The sequence below is a fragment of the Dermacentor albipictus genome, chromosome 6 (assembly GCF_038994185.2).
Source record: "Dermacentor albipictus isolate Rhodes 1998 colony chromosome 6, USDA_Dalb.pri_finalv2, whole genome shotgun sequence".
In the NCBI taxonomy this organism is placed as follows: domain Eukaryota; kingdom Metazoa; phylum Arthropoda; class Arachnida; order Ixodida; family Ixodidae; genus Dermacentor; species Dermacentor albipictus.
The window spans coordinates 23,956,624-23,978,615 of NC_091826.1; the positions used below are offsets into that span (position 1 = coordinate 23,956,624).

General features: G+C 47.2%; 1 protein-coding gene across 1 annotated transcript; it reads right to left on the reverse strand.

Moving 5' to 3' along the window:
* Positions 1-2,082: 2,082 nt before the first annotated feature.
* Positions 2,083-14,239, reverse strand: LOC135896482 (monoglyceride lipase-like). Its single transcript, XM_065424884.1, has 7 exons — positions 14,075-14,239; positions 13,119-13,231; positions 11,094-11,230; positions 9,436-9,540; positions 7,172-7,345; positions 4,224-4,355; positions 2,083-2,616 (listed from the first exon to the last, which is right to left on the reverse strand). The coding sequence occupies exons 1-7, from the start codon at positions 14,191-14,193 to the stop codon at positions 2,428-2,430; spliced, it is 969 nt and encodes a 322-aa protein (XP_065280956.1). The 5' UTR covers positions 14,194-14,239; the 3' UTR covers positions 2,083-2,427.
* Positions 14,240-21,992: the final 7,753 nt, after the last annotated feature.

Here is a 21,992-nt window from a genome sequence, read left to right on the forward strand (position 1 = left end):
AAGTCTTCCTGTCGTGCTTACACCGTTGTTGTTGTTGTTGTTGTTGTTGTTGTTGTTGTTGTTGTTGTTGTTGTTGTTGTTGTTGTTGTTGTTGTTGTTGTTGTTGTTTAACAACACCAGGCATACCCGCTGTATGGCGGACTTACAAAACATTTTGAGACTTGAGCACTCTCGGATTCTTGAAATTAACGTCGAATTTCTACTTCTATAAGCGAGCCTTTGGATATTTTTTTAGAATATGCTTGACGTTACTTGTGAACGAGGAATATTCAACAGGTTATTCTCGCCTCCGCCACTACATAAAATGTCGCAGTCAATAAAAGTTTTGCGCATTTTCTAGAGTAAAAATAAATATTACAGTATCCAAATTGGTACACCTTTGTGTTTAGTGGGTTTAGCTGAAAAATTTAGACGGTATGCGCCACAACATTTTGACAACGAAACGTTGCATCCGATGCCATTAACCAGGACGTTTTGCTGTTTAGGTTCCAACGTTCAAATGGTTAATGCCTTTGTTTATATCCACCCAATTTACCCACCCGATGCGTGGCCAATACCCCACTGTGTGTATGAGCCACCGCGACTCAGGTCAACAACAGCAACTTGCAGAAAGAGAACCAACTCGCCTCTACTCTTTGCACGTGGCTAACAGTCCAGAATCAGCCATTCCAAATTTACGTTTACTCGCTGCTGTATGGAATTACGAAACTATGGGGCCCATCGATTTTCACCGTGTCCCAGTGTACTATATTCATTTAATGCGGATGTAACTGATGGAGGTGACAATATTAGTAGGTGTGCGGTGTCAAAGAGGCCACACAAAGTTGCTAACTGGGTGTGTTAGGCGAATGTGCCTTTTTGGCGAGATGATCCGCTTGTTCGTTACCAACATTTAGTGACTGATATGATATGTTAGCTCGTGTTTAGCGGCCCCTGTAGTTCCCGCTTGAGTAGAACCCGTGCTCTTATTACAGAACGTGAGTTCTCTGTTGAAGCAATATTTTGTTCGCGTTTGTAGTCGCTGGAGTGAGAACCTCTATCTACAGCCACATTATTGTTTTTTTTTTTATTTTCTATCGACCACCTGGAATCTTCTATCAGGAAATTTCTCACGAGAAATAAGGGTGTCAGCCTTATGCGTGTAACATTTGTGTTTATCGCAAAAACTTAATGAAAAAAAGGATAGCGGACGAGAAATTAGCTCTACTTTCAACGATTCAACGATTAGCTCTACTTTCAACAATTGCTCACGTAAAAAGCAGCATCACGAGTTAATATACCCAAGACAAAAAACACAAGCATGCGCAAACTATGAACCAGCGAGGAATGACAGTTCTCTCAGCGGTAACAATGGCGAAGGCGTAAAGACGTACTACTGGTCAAGGTTATCTGTTGTTGCGGATTCAGTTATTAATCTCGTCATATCTCGTCTTGATGGTTGTGTGCTCGACAAAGCAATTACGAAACAGAGGCGAGCAACGACGTGTGCTGCAGTGTGCAGATAAACCAGCTGGCCATCGCATCCTTTGTCGACATTACTACAGCGCTCTCTAAACCTGTCATTCATGCAATTATATCTATGCGATGCATAGGCACATTATAAGAGAAAAGAAGGGGGAAAGTATCTTAAGTTGATGGGCTCCGATTTCTTACGGTAAGGCTATTAAGGACAGGTAAAAAAAGTTAAAATCACGTAAAATGTAATTAAAATAACATACCTTATAGAGGAAATGATAAGCAAGTAAACGTACACAAAGATTTATAGGAAGATTGCGCATTTGAGGCAGTTGTGAAGAAAGCCAGCAGATACGTATACAAGTGTAGCAGTTGATTACTGCTACTATCATTATATATGCCGTGCTTTTTTGCTTGACATACACGAAAATACAATCACGAAAGATAAATAGTCGCCCCTTTGCTTGTCAACAGCTGCGACATCGATGTTATGTGCCCTTTCTTTATGAAACCGTCTAATCGTTAACGTAGAGTTCTTGTATCTCGTATGCCCTTTCCTGTATAGGCCTGAATAGGCTTACAGGATCTAATAAATAAATAAAATAAATAATCTACGGGTCTCTCTCACAAGTCTTACAAGTCCCACCTTTATTTCATGTCCAATGTATGTCCTTCGTGCGATAAAGAAATTGTGAACTTGTGGGACGACCTTTTCTGTTAGCAAAACCTACGGAGGGCTGGGTTTGTGAACAAGTACTTGATATGAGTTTAGAAACTGCACAAGCAGGGATAAGGCCGCCTCTTGACAAAAAAAAAAAAATAGGTCCAACTAATCGAGACGTCGGCCTTTCTGCCTGAGACGGGCCGACCGATGGCCGTCCATCTATAGGATCCCATCTTGACTAAAGAGAGTTTACTGCATTTTCAAATTCAGTCACAGTGAACGACTCGGTTTTTCTTCTGAAGCGGCGTTTATGCATTTGAAAGCATTGCTGTGAGAGTTGCTGCGTGACTCTGCTGTTCGCCGGACAAGTGCGGTTGCGCTGTCGGTGTGTCCTCGGTGGGAATCCTCGAAGAGCACCAGTTCACGATGTCCTTCAGGGCTTGCTGCCCGACACCTTCGGGTTCCTTCAGCAGGCTGTGATACGCGTCGCTGTAGATCTGTTGAGCACAAAGCAAAAAAAGAGTATTTTTAGAACAGATTCCGGTAGGCTTGTGCAAACACAACTTGAGAATGTTGTTCGAAATATGCTCTCGTAGGGTGTATCTTGTCGACGCACGAAAGTTGCTGTGCTTCAGTTTTGAGTTCTGAATAGCGATATATTCTCGTATTAGAAACAGAAAAACAAAACAAAACGCCGACAAATATGGTGCTGCCAGAGGGGGTGGACGTTCCGGCTTCCACAAGGGAGCCTTGTAGTCTAGATTCGTCCCCATGTTACTCCCGTTAGCGAAAGATGCTTGCGTGTTAACAATCATAACCAAGGTAACAACCAAACTCGTCGGGCACGTTGAATGACACCGACCGGCACCAGGTATTTTGGCGGGACGTCTTGTACTTGGTGATATTTTAGGTCATGACAGTAGAATGTATGCCACGCGCGGAGGCGTTGCTATATATGGTTTTTATTTCAGCTTCAGAGGTTTAGTTTCGTAGTCCAAGAAAACAACTTTGAGGGGAACTAGGCAACTAGTCAGAAGGCCTTGGTTTGTGTGTTTCTCCATGGGCCCATGAACTATATAATTAACTGATCTGTACTGAGGTGATAAATAAGTACGTTTACCCAAGACAGTCATTCTTGCTTTCCTGTGAACCTGTATCGGGTACATATTGTTCCATTCATAACGCACAGCTATCGACAAATTGGCAATGGCCCAATGGCTATTACGTTGTGCGCTTGCCAGTTGACGAAAGATTGGACCTCGGGGTGCCTTCTCATTATGTCACCAATACTAGACAACAACTAACACAAGGATTTAGGTAAACAACCCGGGCGTGACGAAACTTCAAGCCCTCAAAAAATTGCTTCCGTATTAGTATATCTACCAATATAGCAGCGTCCCGATGAAACGAATCAATCACTCGATAAATAAATCTACCAATCAAACCACTTCAAACACCTAGAAAACGAATGCCGAAGTGTCTAGACCAATAGCAGAGGAAGGCTAGTTCTTGGTCCAGCAAAAAAATAAAATATGGAGGTTGCTGTAGAAATAACAACGTGACAAATAGCCACGTTTGAGCATTTTCTTGCAGCATAGCTAAAAAGTGAAGCGGAAGTAAACAAAACACGATAATTCAGTTAGATTCTGGTTTCCGAAAGGAAGCAACTCGCCACTTTGCTTGTAGTTTCGTGCAGCCTCAATCGAGAGGAGTAACACATAGCCCAGATTTTTTGTTTTTTTTTTTTTGAGCTGCAGAAGTCAATTACTCTTTTAGCATATGCATCGTAACAATTTGGCAGGCTAGTGTGGCCGTTCGAAGAGTGCCTCGTATTGCGGGCCGACAGAAATGGTTTCGGGCACTAGTAAAAAGTCACACACGAAAACTCTTGCTTAGCGTCCTCGCTGTTTAGGTTTCTCGGCAGCAATCGTGAAACTGAATGATCAAATGTAAAATAAAACCGGGAGTGCAGACATCCAAAACTGCACGGACCCGCTGCAGCCTGAAGCGCTATCGGCCACTTTAGCGAGTGCAACAGGCAGCGCGGTACAAATTGCGATGCCGCATGCAACACAACCACGTACAAATTTCCGCAAACGCGCACCTTGATACTCTTGTCCTTGCTGGGAGCATTCTTGAAGAAACCAAATGAGGCGTCGGGGTCGCACAGCTTGTCACCGGAGCCGTGCTGGATGAAAATTGGCAGCTCCAGAACGTTGACCTGGGCGTGGGCGGCCTGCGATTGAAGTTTTAGGATGTTTAATTATAATTACTTGATTACCGAATGCTCCACATGCGGCATTCATGGCCACCACAGTTGCAGCTGCTATCAAAAGAAAAACTCCTGTTCACCTCTAATGGTATTTCATATAGATGACAAGGCCACGCAGTCTGAACCTGACGGCGAACGAAGAGAAAGCTCGCTGTTGCTAGGTGAAGGCTTGAAAAGTTCCGCTGTACTACGAAGTTGCTTTGGACTCTCGAGCTCCTGCTTGAGCGTATATAAATGCCTGTATGGTTTAAGTTGAATTCGTTCACGTAGTTTCTCGTTTATGTAGTTATTCGTTTACCCTCGTTCTTTAATTCGGCGTTGTTCAGTGGGTCCATGTACGTGACCATCACGTGACTTAGAGAGGTGGGTGAGAAAGTTTGCAGAGGGTCCGAAAAGGAAGGAACCTTGAAGAAATGGCATAGACGTGTAAGTTTGACACGTTCGTACATATATTAATGAAGTATAATCAATAGACACTATTTTAGCACTTTCACAAGATGCATAAAATGAAAAGCATTAACAATAGAAGCACTTAGGCGGAAACGATTTAACAATTGAGTCAGTCGGGACCCACCAATGAAAAAAAAAAAGAATAGGCGCAGTTGAGCTATACTACAGTAGAGAATATCGAGGCTATACGCCCACCTATATTGCCGCGGTCACGTGAATATAGAAATTTCCATCTGTGCATCTGTCACTGCCCAGCAGACTTCCGCAGAGCTGCTCTCGGTATTTTCAGTTCAAACCTCACCAGAGCCCTTATGCATTGTCTTCAACGTTCTTTTTTTTTTTCGGGAAATTGACGTTTAAGCAATCACATCCAAAATTCATTCCATATATGAAGTTAGATTGAGGCAGAGCTATGCGGGCGTAAATTAATCGTATTCTCGCGCGTAAGCTTTCGTGAAACTTTTACGCTAATTTGATCTGCTTCGCTGTGTCATCACTGACGACAAAAAAGCAACCGTAAACGCTTACCCTAATTTGATCTATTTCGCTGTGTCATCACTGAGGAGGAAAAAAGTACCCGCGAAACCGTACACTAATTTGATCTATTTCGCTGTGTCAACCCTGAGGACGAAAAAGCACCCGCGAAACTTTACAATAATTTGATCTATTTCGCTGTGTCATCACTGAAGACGAAAAGCACCCTTGAAGCGCGCTTCGAATACGGCGATACGCCGTGGTTGCTCAGTGGCTATGGTGTTGGGCTGCTGAGCACGAGGTCTCGGGATCGAATCCCGGCCACGGCGGCCGCATTTCGATGGGGGCGAAATGCGAAAACACCCGTGTGCTTAGATTTAGGTGTACGTTAAAGAACCCCAGGTAGTGAAAATTTCCGGAGTCCTCCACTACGGCGTGCCTCATAATTAGAAAGTGGTTTTGGCACGTAAAACCCCATAATTTAATTTAATACGACGAGAAAGAAAGTCCAGGATGCGGCATTAACGTGTCAGCCCAGGACCCGCCGCGACCCACCCCGGGTCCATGGCGGCCTCAGTTCGGCGGAGGTGAAATGTAAAAAAGAAAGAGAGAAAAACACTAAGAAGAAGAAAGCTCGTGTACTTAGATTTAGGCGTGCTTAAAGAATTCGAGATGGTCGAGGCTAAACTAGAGTCTCCCACAACGGCGTGTACCTCATAATCATATCGTGGTAGCGGCACGTCAAACACCAGAATTGAATTTAATTCCTAAATTCCAACCCACGACGCTATCCTACATCTCGATCACTTTGTTTAGATAAAGAAGAGCAGTTTTTTTTTAACCATAAAAAAACATGAGGAGACGGGTACTTTCGCCCCCTATGAACATGTCGCTTTTTTTGGCGACTAACCGTAGTGTAAAATTGCATCGAAAAAAAATTATTTCGCGTTCGCAGCAAATCAATCGGTAGTAAGAAATAACTTGATTAGCGATTTCGGCACTTAGCTGTCTCAGGGACTATACAGGGTGATCACGTTCAAGTTTTATGCAATTTTTAAAGAGATAGCCTGCTGCAGATGACATAATTATTGAGCTTAATTATTCGAAGCGGCGGACATTTCTTGCATGAGAAATCAAAATATTTATTCAAATAACTTGCAAAAATGCACTAATTATATTTTGAATTGGTTACTTTACGTCACATATTGCAATTTACGAATTGCAGCCAGTGAGTTTCGGAGGCGTGTCCGCTTGGATGGAATGAATTTCCAGAATGACACCAGTTTGGAGATATGCGCCATCAAACTCGGCGTAAAAAAGCGCTGTTGTTCGACTTACCTCTTTAAAAGAAACGCTCTTTGCTGCATTGAAGCCCAAAAGTAACTGGAACGCGCACGTATTTCGTTCCACAATTTGAGAAATAATGCCTCGAAACTGGCGTCATCCTGGAAATTCATTTCAAGTGGATGCGTCTTGCAAGCTCACTGGTGCTAATTCATTAATTACAATATTTACAGTAAATTGATTAATTAAGAAGTTAATCAGGGAATTTGTCTCCGTTAGTTCAATGTGTGTTTCTATTACTCGTGCTAGTAATGTCCTCCTCTCCGAATAATCCAGCTCAAGGACGACGATTTACGCTGTCTGCTACAGGCGATTTTTGTAAAGGTTCCACAAAACGTAAAAAAACGATCATTCGTATTAAGCAGGACAAGGCAGAATAGGCCCTCACCTCGAATAATCCAGCTCAAGGACGACAATTTATACTATCTGCCACAGGCGATCTTGTAACAAACGTAAATAACGTAAAAAACGATCTTTCGTATTAAGCAGGACAAGGCAGAATAGGCCCTCACCTCGAGCGCACTGAAGATGGCGGCTGCCCAGCCCGCACTCACGTTGCCGCGGTAGCGCAGGGGGTCGTCGTTCATCTGCTTGATGGCGGCGGGGTCCCGGCACGCCAGCTCGACGGCCGTCTTGGCTACGGGAAGGCTGGGCAGCAGACGGCCCAGAACGCGAACCAGGTTCGCCTGCACAGAGTAAAGCCTCTTGCTCATCGAGCACGTGGTTCCCGGCTACTGTCGCCGCGTTTCTACGTAAGTGGAATGCGATAAAGCTGCCCCGTGGTGAGCTAGCTCTAGCTTAGACGCATTTAAAGGGACACTAAAGGTTGCTATTAAGTGAACGTGGACTGTTGAAATACCATCCCAGAAACCTCGAAACGCTTGTTTCGTGCCAAGGAGAGACTTATTACAAGAGAAAATGCGTTCTGAAGCGTCCGGGTACCGTTAGCGCAGTTCAAATGGCCCGCCCTCCGATCGAGGAGTACTGACCTCATGGTCTCATAGTGACGTTGCGCCATCAGTGAGTAGAACGGCGTCCGCAGACGGTGCTACGGCTTTTCTGCGCAAAACGCGAAGGCGCGGCCAGAAACAGAGCCAAGACAGAGCCGACAGCAGAGCGAAAGCGGGAGTATGGTGGCTAGCGGTAACACGCTATACGAGCGCGCTCGAGGAGGAAAGAGGGGGGAGAGGAGGAACAGGTGGTCGGAACCAACAGAATTTCATTTAGCAAAATCACGAGGGCACGTAAGCACTCCTTGTGAGTTGCGAATGCGAAAGCATTACTCTCCAATTGAACGCCTCTGAGAGGTCCTAAGAGTTATGCCTGAGCTACTCGCGGGCAAGCGAGAGCGTTGAGGCGCTTGGCGCGTTTCGGTTCAGCCTTACCGAGGCGGAGTTATAGAGCGCAGGTGAGAGAGGGCTTGCGCGGGCGAGGAGCGTGCGGATGACGCAGGCTTCCGAGAGCGAGAGCGCGGGATGACGTGGCGTCGCGGCGGCGCCCTCTCCCCTCACGCAGCGCCTGGCGCGCTATCGCGGCAGCAGGTGTTCCTTCTCGCCCCGCTCTTCTCCGTCGAGGCGCAGCTCGTGACGTGGCATCGCAGCCAATGGGAATTTAGGCGCCGTTTTTCGTCTGTCCAGACGACAGACGACAGACGGTGGATTTTCCGCTCTATTAACCATTCGACGCTTTCGCATCAATACATTAAACTCTGCCGCAGCGAACGTTCCCTCTGCTATGGATGTGATGTCGTTCTTTCTTTCTTTCTTTCTTTCTTTCTTTCTTTCTTTCTTTCTTTCTTTCTTTCTTTCTTCTTTTAATCAAGTGTAGAGATTTTCTACAAAAGTACATGTCCCTGAGTTATCATTGCTCATAGCTGTTTAAAATGATCAATCCGCAAAGTCACGCAGCCATTTGAAGCCAAAGGTAGGAAGTTCAGCCAGATATTAAGCGGCCCGAACCGCTGTAGCGCCAGTGCCCGCAGACATTCACGAGCCCCAGAATTACCTCTAGTAATTTATGCTGCAAAACGTATGTTCGAAACAAAACCTTAGCTCGCGGTGTGTCTTAGTTTCCATTACAATGCGTGTTGGACACAATGGCGCATGTGAAAGAAGGAATGCACATTCGGGGTGCTTTACTTCCTAGTTCGCGTTTTACCCCAGCGTGATAGCAGACACAGAAGGGTGTAGGTTCGGGCCCATTGCCAAATCGTACCTTAACCGTCTGGATGATCAGCGTAAAAAAAAAATTAAGCTATGAGCGCTTATTTAAGCATTGTCCTTTAAGGCTTACTTTTGTTACGCTGACCTGAACGACAATTGAGCTACGCTAAATGCGCTACAAGAAGTACTTACTCTCTGGTCAATCTACGAATCACAGCGCTTTTAATATGTTAATTAAGGTAAGAGGAGAGAGCATCTATAGGCATAGCGATAAATCTCGTATTGCGCAGTGATTGTGTGGTATATCGACTACTTCCAGGTGTCGTTTGAGAGTTTCCGCCTCTGTTATTTAATTTGTTCGCTCCTTGTTAAAGAGACTACACAGAACGCCCTCGCAGAGATTCGGCAGTTGCTGAACAATGTAAGGGGTGACCTGACGAAGACAAGTATACACCCTTGCTGACACGTTGGCTCATAAATGGGGCTTCATTTGTCTCCGGGCCGTTCATGGCTTTCGAGTGTCCCGCTTCCCGCGTTCCTCTGTGCTGTCGCAGAGAAGAATGTTGAGCGCCGAATTTAATAAGACACGCACGACGAAGACTGTATACGGTCACCTTGAACCACGAGACCTGTTCAACGCCCAGAAGCGGCGCCAGCAGCACCATGCCTGCGAAGTCCTTGGGCCGGCGCTGGACAGCTCGGACGACGAGGAGGCCACCCTGCAGGACAACAAGGCGGTGGGACCGCACGACTGACCTTTCAGGACTCGCGAGTCGCCAAGAAGGAATTTCGACTGTTGGGCTTTCAGAGCAGGCGAACGCCCAGAGAATGCAGTTGAGGAGCTTTTCTGTCCCGATACGTGCACCTGTAGGTCATTGAAACGTGCCGTGTCTGTCACAAATGGGCGGTGTGAGATTTCAGCCCCGTCCCCCTACCGGGACAGTTGTCGGGACATCGTGGCAACGCAAGAGGGAAACGGCTTTAAGCCAATGCCGGAGCCGTCCAGTCCGGACTTCAGGGCCCTGACTTTCTAGAAACGAGGAAGACAATTCAGATGAAGTGCCTGTGGTGACCCCGTATTCTGTTTCAATAGATTAACCGACACGATCTGTAGACACAGCCAGGAAGAACTTGTGCGTTAACCACATTACAACCTAAAGATGTATGTACTTGAATGTATCTTGATTGTTCAGCTTACACACATGTTTCTTCGAACTTATCTGTATCAATTATTGTCTTCTTCCCCCTCCCCCGCCCTCTATGTAATGCCCAAATGAGCATTTAGGACAAATAAATGAAAAAAAAAGGAAACGCTTCGCAGACCGCGAAGAATGACGCGCACCGGCGCATTTCTATGCGGCTAGGCGCGCTAAACATTGTGACTGCATGTGTTTCTTTTATGCAAATTAGTCAGAGACATGCTGTCTGTCGTTGCCATTTTCACGGTGACTTAACTCGTATCCGTGTACAGTACAAAGGCAGAGAAATTTACTTGCCGCAGCGGATGTTACCATAGCGGGAAAACATTCGCACCTAACATGTCAATGTGTGCACGTTCAAGTGACTAAGCAACAGCCTAGGCTGCAAGGGGAAGTTACGTTTACTTTCAGCTCCTGGAGTTCGGTGTGGGCGGACGCATACAATATCTTTTTTTTTTCAGGTTCTTTGACGTGGCCTAACTCGAATTACGCAAGCCACGTTTCTAATCGTGCTTGCCAGTTACTTTCTGTTCAGCACGAAAGGTTCTGCATGTGACAAGACGCTTTCTTCAAAAAGTGGTACACTCTTAAAGAAGAAAGGTCATATTAGTTACTACCTAGTGTCACGCCATTTGCTACCTTACTATAACTGCATGGTAACAATAGACTTAGTAACATAACTGACTAAGCAAAGTACAGTTACTGTTACTAATGGGTCTCAACTACCAATTTGAAACGCAGTTAGCACCACCTGATACAAAGATTCTCACCTCCGCTGCATATATCGGACCAGCCGGGGCGTATTCCACAGCGGGCCCGATATATGTGTTATATAATAGAACCTTCGAATCCGGTGTTACTAACTGCGTTCGGAATTTGTAGCTGAGACCCATCAGTACGATTAACTACCTCGTTTAGTCAGTTATGTTACTAACTCTATCGTTAGCAATAGCTAGTTATTCTAAGGTAGCAAGTGGTGTGACACTAGGTAGCAAATACTCCGACCCTCTTATTTTCTTTTAAGAGTGCATACGCAGATCTCACATATAAAGGGCCTCGAAAGCCACGCTCACCATAGAATAGCCCACGAGGTAGACAGGCTTGCCCGAGAACTTGGCCCGGACGGTGTCCACGTGACTCAAGATGTCATCCACGTACACGTCAGCTGACGTCACTGTTGCCCGGGGCCCTTCGCTCTTCCCGTGGCCGACTGCGACGGGCAAAGTGAAAATGCTTCGTCGTCAATTAATTTAATTAATAAATATGGGGTTTAACGTGCCAAAACCACTTTCTGATTATGAGGCACGCCGTAGTAAAGGACTCCGGAGATTTTGACCTCCTGGGCTTCTTTAACGTGCGCCTAAATCTAAGTACACGGGTGTTTTCGCATTTCGCCCCCATCGAAATGCGGCCGCCGTGGCCGGGATTCGATCCCGCGACCTCGTGCTCAGCAGGCCAACACCATAGCCACTGAGCAACCTCGGCGGGTTACTTCGTCGTCAGGGCAAACACGGCAACCTAGAAGTGTTCAACTGTTAACCTACCAGCCTAGCCTAACAACCTAGCTTTCTCCTAGGCTATCTCACATTGTACGTTACCCATCAGTCGCCAGCTGAGTGAAAAGCACTGAAGTTTCTAATGCCACCCAGCTCAGCAGAGGGAGTAGCGGAACGGAGGCGTATGTACGTACAATAACGACTGTTCACAATGGCTGCTTTTCAAGAAAGGAAACTTTGCCATCCAACATATGCCGCTTTCCGTTAAGTTCACTTCACTAATCTTCCTGTCACTGGCCGACAATTTCACTATTTCATTTATTGTGACAATCGTCTAGTCCTTCATGTACGAACTGTTCTAACGTACGCATATCAGATCTCGCTTCTATGCAAATTTTGTACATTCCTGGTATAAGTGCATCTGAGTTTTACGAAGCGCTTCCGAATAAACTATGTTCGGTTAATTGTTTCGCTCCACTTCGCATATAATCCTGTTGCAGCTAATGACCTGCGCGTTCCCGAGCCCGACATTGCAGATTTATGAATATCTCTTTTCTCTCTCTTCCTTTTTTCTCGTTTTGAGAGCTGTATCCACATCCTCCATGTCCGCTGCTGAATCCTTGCATTCCACAGCGCGTATACCCGCCACCTACTGAGCTTCATCTATGAATTGAACTCAAGAAAAGTCTCACTTATATTGACGCATCCGCTTCCACTTGGTCATAAGCACTGTTTAAAAACACGATAGTTTTGTGGCAATAATTTGGCTCTAACTCTCTCGTCGAAGGCGATGAATCGAATCGCCCGCTCGGGTCACTTGCTTCAATAATCGAAGCCATACTGCTTTCATTTCTGCTGCTGCTGACGGTCAGCTCTTCCAGTGTCTTCCCTGATTTTCTTTTTTTCTTTTTCCTTGATCGTTATCGTCCTGTAATAACAACAATCGAAAGACTAACACAGAAGAGAAACTTGCTTGTGTCCATCACTCTGCGTACGTGTTCGTATTCTTCAGCACAAACTCAGCTCAACAAATGTGCGAGACTAGCTTGCCCATCGGTCATTCCTCACGTAGCGACAACTCTGACTCGCTCTCACTCGCGCACGCTTGATATATCCTGCCCTGCTCTAAGATGCACTGAAGATAATAGGGAGTTGAGGGAACTGATAAGGATTCGTTCTATCAAGAGGTAGGCGTAGAAGAAAATGGACACAAGATCATGGACCGTACGAAGGGCAACACACAATTGTCGTGCCGCCCTTTTCGCTGGCCTATAAGCTTCTGGGATAAGCAGGCGTTGCGCGCCCATATGCAAACATTTGGGGCTGAACATCTCTATTTGCAGTGCGTCAACGTGCCGTGGTTACCCGCCGCGGTTGCTCAGTGGCTATGGTGTTAGGCTGCTGAGCACGAGGTCGCGGGATCGAATCCCGGCCACGGCGGCCGCATTTCTATGGGGGCGAAATGCGAAAACACCCGTGTACTTAGGTTTAGGTGCACGTTAAAGAACCCCAGGTGGTCGAAATTTCCGGAGTCCTCCACTACGGCGTGCCTCATAATCAGAAAGTGGTTTTGGCACGTAAAACCCCATAATTATAACTTGCCGTGGTCGTGAGCGAACACGTAGCAGCCGAGTCCGACCAGCGCCCGAGCCAGGGCGTCGTAGCTGGGGTCGTGGCAGTGCTCGGCGTAGCCGTGGGCAAGGAACACGAGCGCCCTGCGTGAAGGTGAAGTTGTCGCTCAGCAGCCATAATTATGACGATGATCATCTCAAAAAGTGGTGCAAATCAACAATAGGGCGAAGACGTGAGGATAGGGGCAGGCTATATGCTCAAAATCTTGTGGTAGTGGGAAACTAAAAAGGTGAATGAAACTGTGAAGTAAATCTGGGTGAATCAATGGAATTACTTAGAGTAGAGTCACCCTTTCGTAAGTTCTGTAAGGGTTCAAAGCTCTAGGAACTGCAATGATGTATTAGAACAGACAAGTGAGGTCCCATACACAGCGCCTCCAACATCGCCTTAAGAGAGGAAGATAAAATTGTCGGCTGCCCGAAAGCAATTGAAGATACAAAGGAATGGCCACACAGGGCCAAGTTTGGAGTCAAACCCACCATTGGCGCCCTCTGATCGCCGGTTGAGGCCATGACCTCCTTTATTATGATTATAAAAAATATTACAGAGGAGGTCGTGGTTCAGTTACACAATAACGAACTTACGCTCGCAATACACAGCAAGGCACGCGTCATGGGGAAGGCGAACTCTGTGTTTGCTGCGGCCCGGTATTGTGGCGCTCTTTCACGCACTAAGCGATTCAAGGCTGTTGCTTTTGATGTTTCGGCGCATAATAACGCGCGCACGTCAGTGTGTGTATGTGCTCGTATACATTGCTATCAGAAGTAACATTTTACAGGGTTACAGATCTCGGAGGCGCATATGACACACAAGAGGCTTCAGACAAGAGGTTTTGCGAAGCAATACAAACGCTACGTATAACTTGTAATTGCTAGCAAAAAAGAGGCGTTCACAAGCGACAGTAGCACACGAGGAGAGCTCACGACCTTGGCTCTGCGTCAGCACTCCAGGACTTGCAGACGATGTTTTGGCCGCCACTGTTGAGGAAGGAAACGTTGTCGTCGACCCGGACTATCTGGCTCGACGCTGTCGGCGAAGCGCTCATTTTGGGACGCGTTTCGTGCTGTAGAATCTTCTTCTGCCTCTGGCTATCCAATGGCACTTACCCGCTACGAGTAAGTAGCCAATTATCAGGAGGTAAGAACACAAAAGCTTTATGACCCACGCTAACAAGGATCAAGGCTCCGTCAGGCTACAAGACGCATTACGCAGCACGGACCTGGCGGAGCAGCTCTGGGCCGTCCAGCGAGCCCACGATGCGGCCAGAGAGTTACAACTCCCGGTCCCAACGTGGGAGTAGCCCGCTCTATGGGACTTTGCGCCCCGTAGCTCGCAGGACCTTTCTATAAAGTTACTCCATCCATCCATCCATGAAGATACAACGCACACGTTGACGTCTGTGTGGGTCCAAGCTTTACTGAAGCGGTTAATTAAGTCACACTCTCCTAACGGTGATGCACCCCGCTGTGTTTACTTTCATCCTAGGAAACGTACAACTTCATGCAATGTTTATATTTATCCAGCTCAAGTATCGCAACTTCAACATCATGCAATATTTTCCCTACCCCTCGTGCAGGAGCTAACCGGAAACTCGCATCCTGTTAAACCCCCTGCCTTTCCTCTCTATCTTTCTCTATCATGCAGTGTTCATGTTTATGCGAAAGAAAGATCTGCGACTCAACCCCGTTGGCTTTCGGACGTGAGTCATTGGAGGTACCAGAGCAATCGCCGGTTTCCGCGGGTCTTGCAGAAAGTACTACAGAATTCGTGTCGCGCATACAGTCAGATTACAGAAGCCGCAGCGTCAACAGACAACGGTTAGAACCGTCGATAACATTCCAGAAACTTCCGATACATGCGGACGCGTACTGCGCTGAGCGATAACGTTTAACATTTGTTAGACGCTGAACAGCGGTCATCGAAGAAAGATAAATGAGCACGCGTGTCAGATGAATAAGCAAGCGTGTCAGTATCCGCGCCTTACGGGGAACACGCGCTCACCAGGAGGCGCTACGGCAGTTTAAGTGTGTAACTTAAGTATGCTGACACCGTCGGGTATAGGGAGGCCACAAGGATGGCGCATTTTTAGCAATAACGGACGCGCGCCTTTATTCACGTTTGTTGAGCCCGATGCGCCCAGCCAAGTGCTGCCTATGGCCATGCGGGTTGCGAGGAGCGCATGCGCTGTAACGTTCCAGCACGCTGGTGCCCCGACATATCAGTTGCCGGACACATGTGCTTCGAAATGAGGGGTGAATTTGGCGACGCAGAATCGTAGCGTGCGCTACTGTAAACTGCACCCACCGCTCGCTAGGCTGTGTATTACGGCGCTGCCGTCGGCGCGCGGAATTTCAGCGCTGGTTGTGCCGACATTCATTCGCACCCTTCGTCGTACCCAGCACCTCTACCGATGTGGCACGTAAAAAAAAAAAAAGGTGTGTAAAGTCACGTACGTAAAAAAAAGTAAGCAAGAGTGCGTTTACACGCCATATAGTACAGTGGTATCAATAAAGCCCTTTAAAGTTCGTAAAGTACTGCCACGTTTTGAAGAAAGCCGCCTCCTCCTCATGCGCTCTGGCCGACGCCGCGTCGCTATTGGCCTAATAGCATCACGTGGGCCCTTGCCCCGTGCATCAGAGCCATTTTTGCTCGAGAAGGGTCTACAAAGCGGCGAGGAGCGCATCTTGACGCCGTTGCTACGCTCGAGCAATGTAGGCGGCGCTACGGTCGAGGAGTAAGCGTGAAAGAGAGGAGGAACGAGGAGGAGTGAAGGCGGAGGAGGAGAGTGCCGCGACTTTACGAAGTTTAAGTGGCTTTAAGGTTAGCCAGTGTAAGTACCGGCTGGCTACCCGGTGCTGGCGAAATTGCTCGAGTGAGGTGGTTTCCAGAGAAATGATGTGTGGACGGAAAAACAAATGCCAAGAATTCATCTACATTTTCTTTTCTTTTTTCCAACTTGCATGTTAAGTACACTCGACGCAGGAGTTGTATAAGTTAGTCCAAAATGAACAAAGACGCAGTCATTTTTTTTTTATTTGAGTTACTCAGTAGCATTACATTTGTGGGATTTGACATGTAGGCAGATGTAGTGATGCTCAACTTCATTGCCCTCTCGCAAAATTGCTGATATTGCGCAATGCTTATTACTTTCGCGCAAATACCATACTGTCTTTTGATGTGTTTTTCATTTTGCTCTTTGATTACTCTTTTTTTTTCTTTGTCTCGAGAAGTAAGATTATGTTCTGTATTTTGTCGGGCTGTATACAATTCTAGTGTGTGTTTTTATTTTATTTTGTTTTATCTCTTGCTTCATATTTCAAGGAAGTCGTCTTTCTACTAAGTTGTTGCGCATTGCTCCTGCAGTCTTTTGGATTGATTGATTGATTGATTGATTGATTGATTGATTGATTGATTGATTGATTGATTGATTGATTGATTGATTGTGAAAACTTAAATGAGCAAAGTGGCTGATAGCATGTCGAGAGTGGCCACCAAGTGGTTCGAGCAAGGAATGTCGGCTGAAGCCAACGTTTCTGACAGAGGGGCCTGTCTCCGTCGGGACAGCAGCTCCTATCCTTAGCAGCGTTTATGGAAGCGTAACTCCACCCTCCCCCACCCTCGATAGGTTGAGGAGGAGGACAATGAGCTCCACGCGCTTAAACGTATGGATCCTTCTTTTACGTTTTTGTGAACCCTGTTTCCTGGAAGAACCAGCAGCAGTACCTGTACATTTTCTCTCTATACTGGGTGCTTTCACGAAGTCAGCCAAAAGATTTGTAAGAGTCGCCTATGGCAGCACAACTCTAGTCCTCTAGTTGGATTACTCGGAGAGGCGGGTCTTTATTCCGGATTACGTAGAAATGGAAATGCGTGATCGACACGATTCCGAACATTTTACCGATTAAGTTTCAACTTATTGAGGTACTCGTTTGAGGTCGAAGCTTTGCAATTCCCGCGCGCTTTTCGGCAATTTCCGTCTGCAAGCGAGACGCCTGGTTCTTCAGAAAACGCAATAATAGTGAGTACATTAAACTTACCCACGGGAATACCGATCTTTCGCGCAGATCTCCTTTCGTGTGTCGTTTACCTGTTTATCTGCTTCGCCGGTCTTACCGATCCTGGGAAGATTCCGGCCAGCCTACACGTCGGCGCACGTCACCCAGTTCAACGCAAACAAGATTCCCGTGTAATTGCAGCCTGGAAGACGTCGATAATAAGTCGAGAAAGTGTCGGCTCAATTATGTCTGAGGGCAGGGCACCTCCATACGCAGGCCCGCGCACCTTTCTGCCTACTTGGGGGCAATAGACGAAAACGCCCGCTCCCGACCAATTTGTTGCTAGGCCAATAAGGGCTTGAATGAGTAAAGAGCAAGGCGCAATAGACCAGGACAGAAGAACACAAACGACAGCACCGCTGGCGTTTTTGTTCTTCTGTCCTGGTCTATTACGCCTTGCTCTTTACTCATTCAATCATGAACCAACTAGCCAAAGCAAGAGTTTTACTTGACCAATAAGGGCAATGGAACGGCCACTGGACGACAACATCTCCGACTAGACACGAACGTGAGTCTGGACACACGCGTTCTTCTAAAACGAAATGTGGCCACTCTCTTTCTGTGAAGGCGTCGAGCGGACCGCTGTTTATATATAGCATATATAGTTCAACACCCCCGCACTGGCATGGCCGTGTGAGACCTTGAAGCGGGCATGATGAACCGGTGCACCTTTCGAGTGCCTCCGCACAGCCTTCGGGGATCGCCTCATTACGTCATAGCTTCTGCTTCCATCAAAGCCCACGGTATAGCATGCAATTAGGGCAGCCTGCACCCGCCGCGGTGCGTTTGAGCCGGTCCCGATCGCACATACAGCAGGCAGCAAGCACAACGCCCTGGGGCCCCTTGTTTCACCTGGGAATGTTAAGTGGCCGCCGTCGATGGCTGCAGAGAGAAGACCTCGAACGTGGGGTATTCGTGAGCAGACTACGCTAATAAATGAGGGGGCGGGGACTCGGAGGAGGGGGGGGGGGGGGAGGGCACGCCAGAGCTAGGCATTTAGCTCGAAGAAAGGTTATCTGGTGTGAATTTGCAAGTCTTTCGAAGAACGATAGCTTGCTTCTAGCCTTTCCGAACAAAAAAAAAAGAAGTTGGGACTTCTTTTTTCTAGAAGCTACCGATTTCCTCCCATGTCCTGTCAGAGTGTTAAGAGTGCTCTCTTTGTGGCATTTGTCTCCACTAAAACAAATTATAATTCAACTACAACATAAGAAGGTAATTTGAAGCCGCGTTTTTTTTTTACATTAAAGTACAAGTTTGGAGATAAAATATGTTTACGAGTCCCTCTATGATGTTTCGCCCAAGTTTCGTCGCTAGCCCCGCGAGGTCATATTACCGCATTCAGATGTAATAATAACACTGTTCTATTTTCTTTCAGGTCCAGGAAAACGGCTGACTTCAGGTGTCAATGCCCAGGTTATCGACTAAGCGCAAAACATGCCGTGCAAACACCGGCTGCCTGATTGTTCAGTCAAGGGACATATGCTCCAAACCGAGGGCATCCCAACGTTTATTATTAGTGCGAGGTTACAGAAGGGAAATTCCCGCCATGCTAAAACATTCCCTCGTCGAACTTGTTTGTGCCCACAGAGTTCAAAAGCCTCTTAAGTGAGGAATTAGCTCAGTTGCGCAAGGGTTCAACCATGAAGAAGGTTGAGTGGCTGGGCTGGAGACTATTTGCAACCGTTTCTTTGGTGAACTACCGGCGCCATATAATTCATTCATTCATTCATTCATTCATTCATTCATTCATTCATTCATTCATTCATTCATTCATTCGTTTATTCATTCATTCATTGACATGAAGGTAGTGGTCGTCGGGTACAACTCTCCTCTCGCTTTGTTTCTGGACACGTTGCATTTCAGTCGGAGGTTTAAATTTTCCACGTTCGTAGAGGTGCTTAGGTTGCTTAGGAATTCATTCGTCTTTGGAGTTGCATAAGTGGCGTTTTGACACCTCAAATAGCCCACAAGGCACGCTTTTCCTGCACCGAATAACGCTTGCACAAACTATCACGCTTGCAAACGTAAAGGAGGCATATATCACCGGGTAAGCACACCTAGACTACAATATTAAATTTTTACAAAGACATTTAAAAAAAGAAAGCAACGAAGATTACGCGCGAAGGTCGCTGACATGACGTGATGTTGTTTTGATGCCACCATGGCGCCGATCTCGCATGCGTCATCACCTGTTTACCGCTTTGACTACGCGACGCATCTTGAAGCTATATGCAAATGTGACGCTTGGAAAGAAACCCCACATCTGCGTACAAGAGACAGGCCCGACGGCCTTGCGGCCCGAGCAGCCGAGATAACGATAACACCTCTCCGTGGGAGGTCATTACCCGGCGGTTGACAACACTGGCACGCGTCGCCTTCCTGTAGCGAGCGCTATGCCCGCAGCATCGCTGAAATTATACCTGGCACACGGCGTTAATGAAGGGAAACGTTCGCAAAAGCCGTGACGATCGCGGTTGAAGGACAATATTGCAGCTCGTAAGCTGCAAGAGAGAGAGAGAGAGAAAGCAAGGACAGGAAAGGCAGGGAGGTCAACCAGAAGAGTATCCGGTTTGCTACCCTGCACTGGGGGTGGGGGAAAGGGGAATAGGAAAAGGAGAAAAGGAGAGAGTGGTAAGCTGCAAAATGTTATAAACCCTAACTTCTTCATCGTGCGAAGTTTGAGTTTACAAAAAAAAGAAATGGGGTGGTTTTGAAATCTTGCAGGCCAGTCTGCCAAACGTTGTTTTAAATCAATTAAGGATCCAGGGTACCTACAAGTATTAAGGACCTTGTCCTTACCTTGTTTGTTCCGAACCCTTAGTTCGTCAACGGTCTAGCGCCAGCCCGCTGCGAGATTCTCCTTGTTTTTAACGACGAAGTCGTAACGCATAGTTAGTAAGTAAACGCTGACTATACGTGCAACGGGCTTCTTTAGAGCTCCAACGGGGTACACCTGTGCAGTGTCAGGTACTTTGCCACGCGCGTGGACGTCTTGCGAATGCGATTTAAATTTGTTGGGTTGCACAGTGCGAGTCAACGAACTGCGGGATGTTTTCTGCGTGCGTCGGAGCGTCGAGCCTGCGGCTTTTGATATGCAGCCCCAATTCTTTCGGGAAAGGGCGCGTTGTTGTTTATCCGCGTAAGCTCGGCCCGCACGAGGTGCGTCAAGATTAATTTATTCACTCCACTGGCGTCGTTTCTGCGTCGTGCTTGCAGTATATGTACGCGCATGAATCTTCGCGAGAGGTGTATGCGAACTCTTCTTGTTTTGTTTTTTTCGGGACACATGTACGGCAGGAAAGCTACATAAGCAATACGTAAATGGAATTGCGTGCATAGAGTATGTTTTCTGTTTTCGTTCTCTTTTTTATATGCATCTGGACGATTTTACCGTCGGCTCATTTCTACTAGTAAAGTTTATTCCTCCTCCTCTGCTTTAGACTGGGCAAACAGCCAGGGAGATTTCTTTAGGACCCGTACGCTAACATTCACTTGTTTCGCCACCTGCAACTATGTGGGGGTGGTGGCGGGGGGGGGGGAGGGGGGGGTGTCAGTTCTTCGTATACAAGGTACGCATGACTAAGGCAATGATGCATGCACGTTTACATTACTTAGTTAACTGGTCCTTGAGTCAGTCAGTCAGTCAGTCGGTCAGTCAGTCAGTCAGTCGTTCAGTCAGTCGGTCAGTCAGTCGGTCCGTCAGTTAGTTAGTTGGTTAGTTAGTTAGTTAGTTAGTCAGTTAGTTAGTTAGTTAGTTAGTTAGTTAGTTAGTTAGTTAGTTAGTTAGTTAGTTAGTTAGTTAGTTAGTTAGTTAGTTAGTTAGTTAGTTAGTTAGTTAGTTAGTTAGTTTCTCACAGTGTAAAAGCCACCAAGACCACTTATATCACTAAGACCGCGGTAGCCCAATGGCTTAGGCGTTGCGCTGCTGCGGTCAAGGTCGCCGGCTCGATCCCTGTCACGGCGGCCGCATTTCGTCGAGGCCAATTCAATGCAATAATACCCGCGTGCTTGGATTGATGTTGTAGTAAAGAATCCGAGGTGGTCAAAATTAATTCGGAGTCCTCCAGTAGTGCGTGCGCCTCATACTCGCATCGTGGTTTCGGCCCCGTAAACCCGACAATTTAATTTCTTTTTGTTTTCAAAAGAACGGCCTGTAAGGTGTCTGTCGACGTTCATATGCCGTTCCGTTCGCATTGTGTGGTGCGTGTACTCGTGTTTCTTATCGTGGACGGCGGCTAAAAAAGGGAAACTGACATGATTGAGTCTAAACCACGCCCACCACGTACCACCCGCGCTCAGAAAAAAAAAACCCGCAGCAAGAGGATTCATCGCCGTCCGCTTGGATCTCATGCGGGTCCAGGATCAGCATAAAGAGCGCCCGCAGCGCTCACGACCACCAGGCCAGAAACCATTCGTGCAGAGTCACCACTCAGTCGGAACGTTGGAGTATTCGTGGCCTTCAGCTAGAGAAACAGCAATGCACTCGGTGGCTGTGACAGTCGCCTTCGTCGCGGCGCTGGCGGCCACGACGCTGGCCCAGACCGAGGGCCAGGTGGACACGGAGTGCGTCCGGCGCTTCCGAGTCTGCGAGCAAGAGTGCGTCGCCGAGGCCGAGACGTCCAAGCAGATGGCCAACTGCACGCGAGAGTGCGAGTCCAAGAACGAGTGCGACCAGCCCAGTAAGTGCGCTTCCGGGAACGACGGCGGTCACATCCCGCTGGTGCCGTCTTCTCAAGTCCCGGACGCAGAGTTGTAAAGCTGTGGTCACGTACGATGGGCGTGACGTTAA

Excerpts from the sequence above, each read along its gene's own strand:
- LOC135896482 (XM_065424884.1), bottom strand. The coding sequence starts at position 14,193 with ATGAGCGCTTCGCCGACAGCGTCGAGCCAGATAGTCCGGGTCGACGAC. Across the intron at positions 9,541-11,093 it reads ACCTCGTGGGCTATTCTATG|GGTGGCCTCCTCGTCGTCCG; the intron begins GTGAGCGTGGCT and ends GTTGTCCTGCAG. Across the intron at positions 2,617-4,223 it reads GCAAGGACAAGAGTATCAAG|ATCTACAGCGACGCGTATCA; the intron begins GTGCGCGTTTGC and ends TGTGCTCAACAG.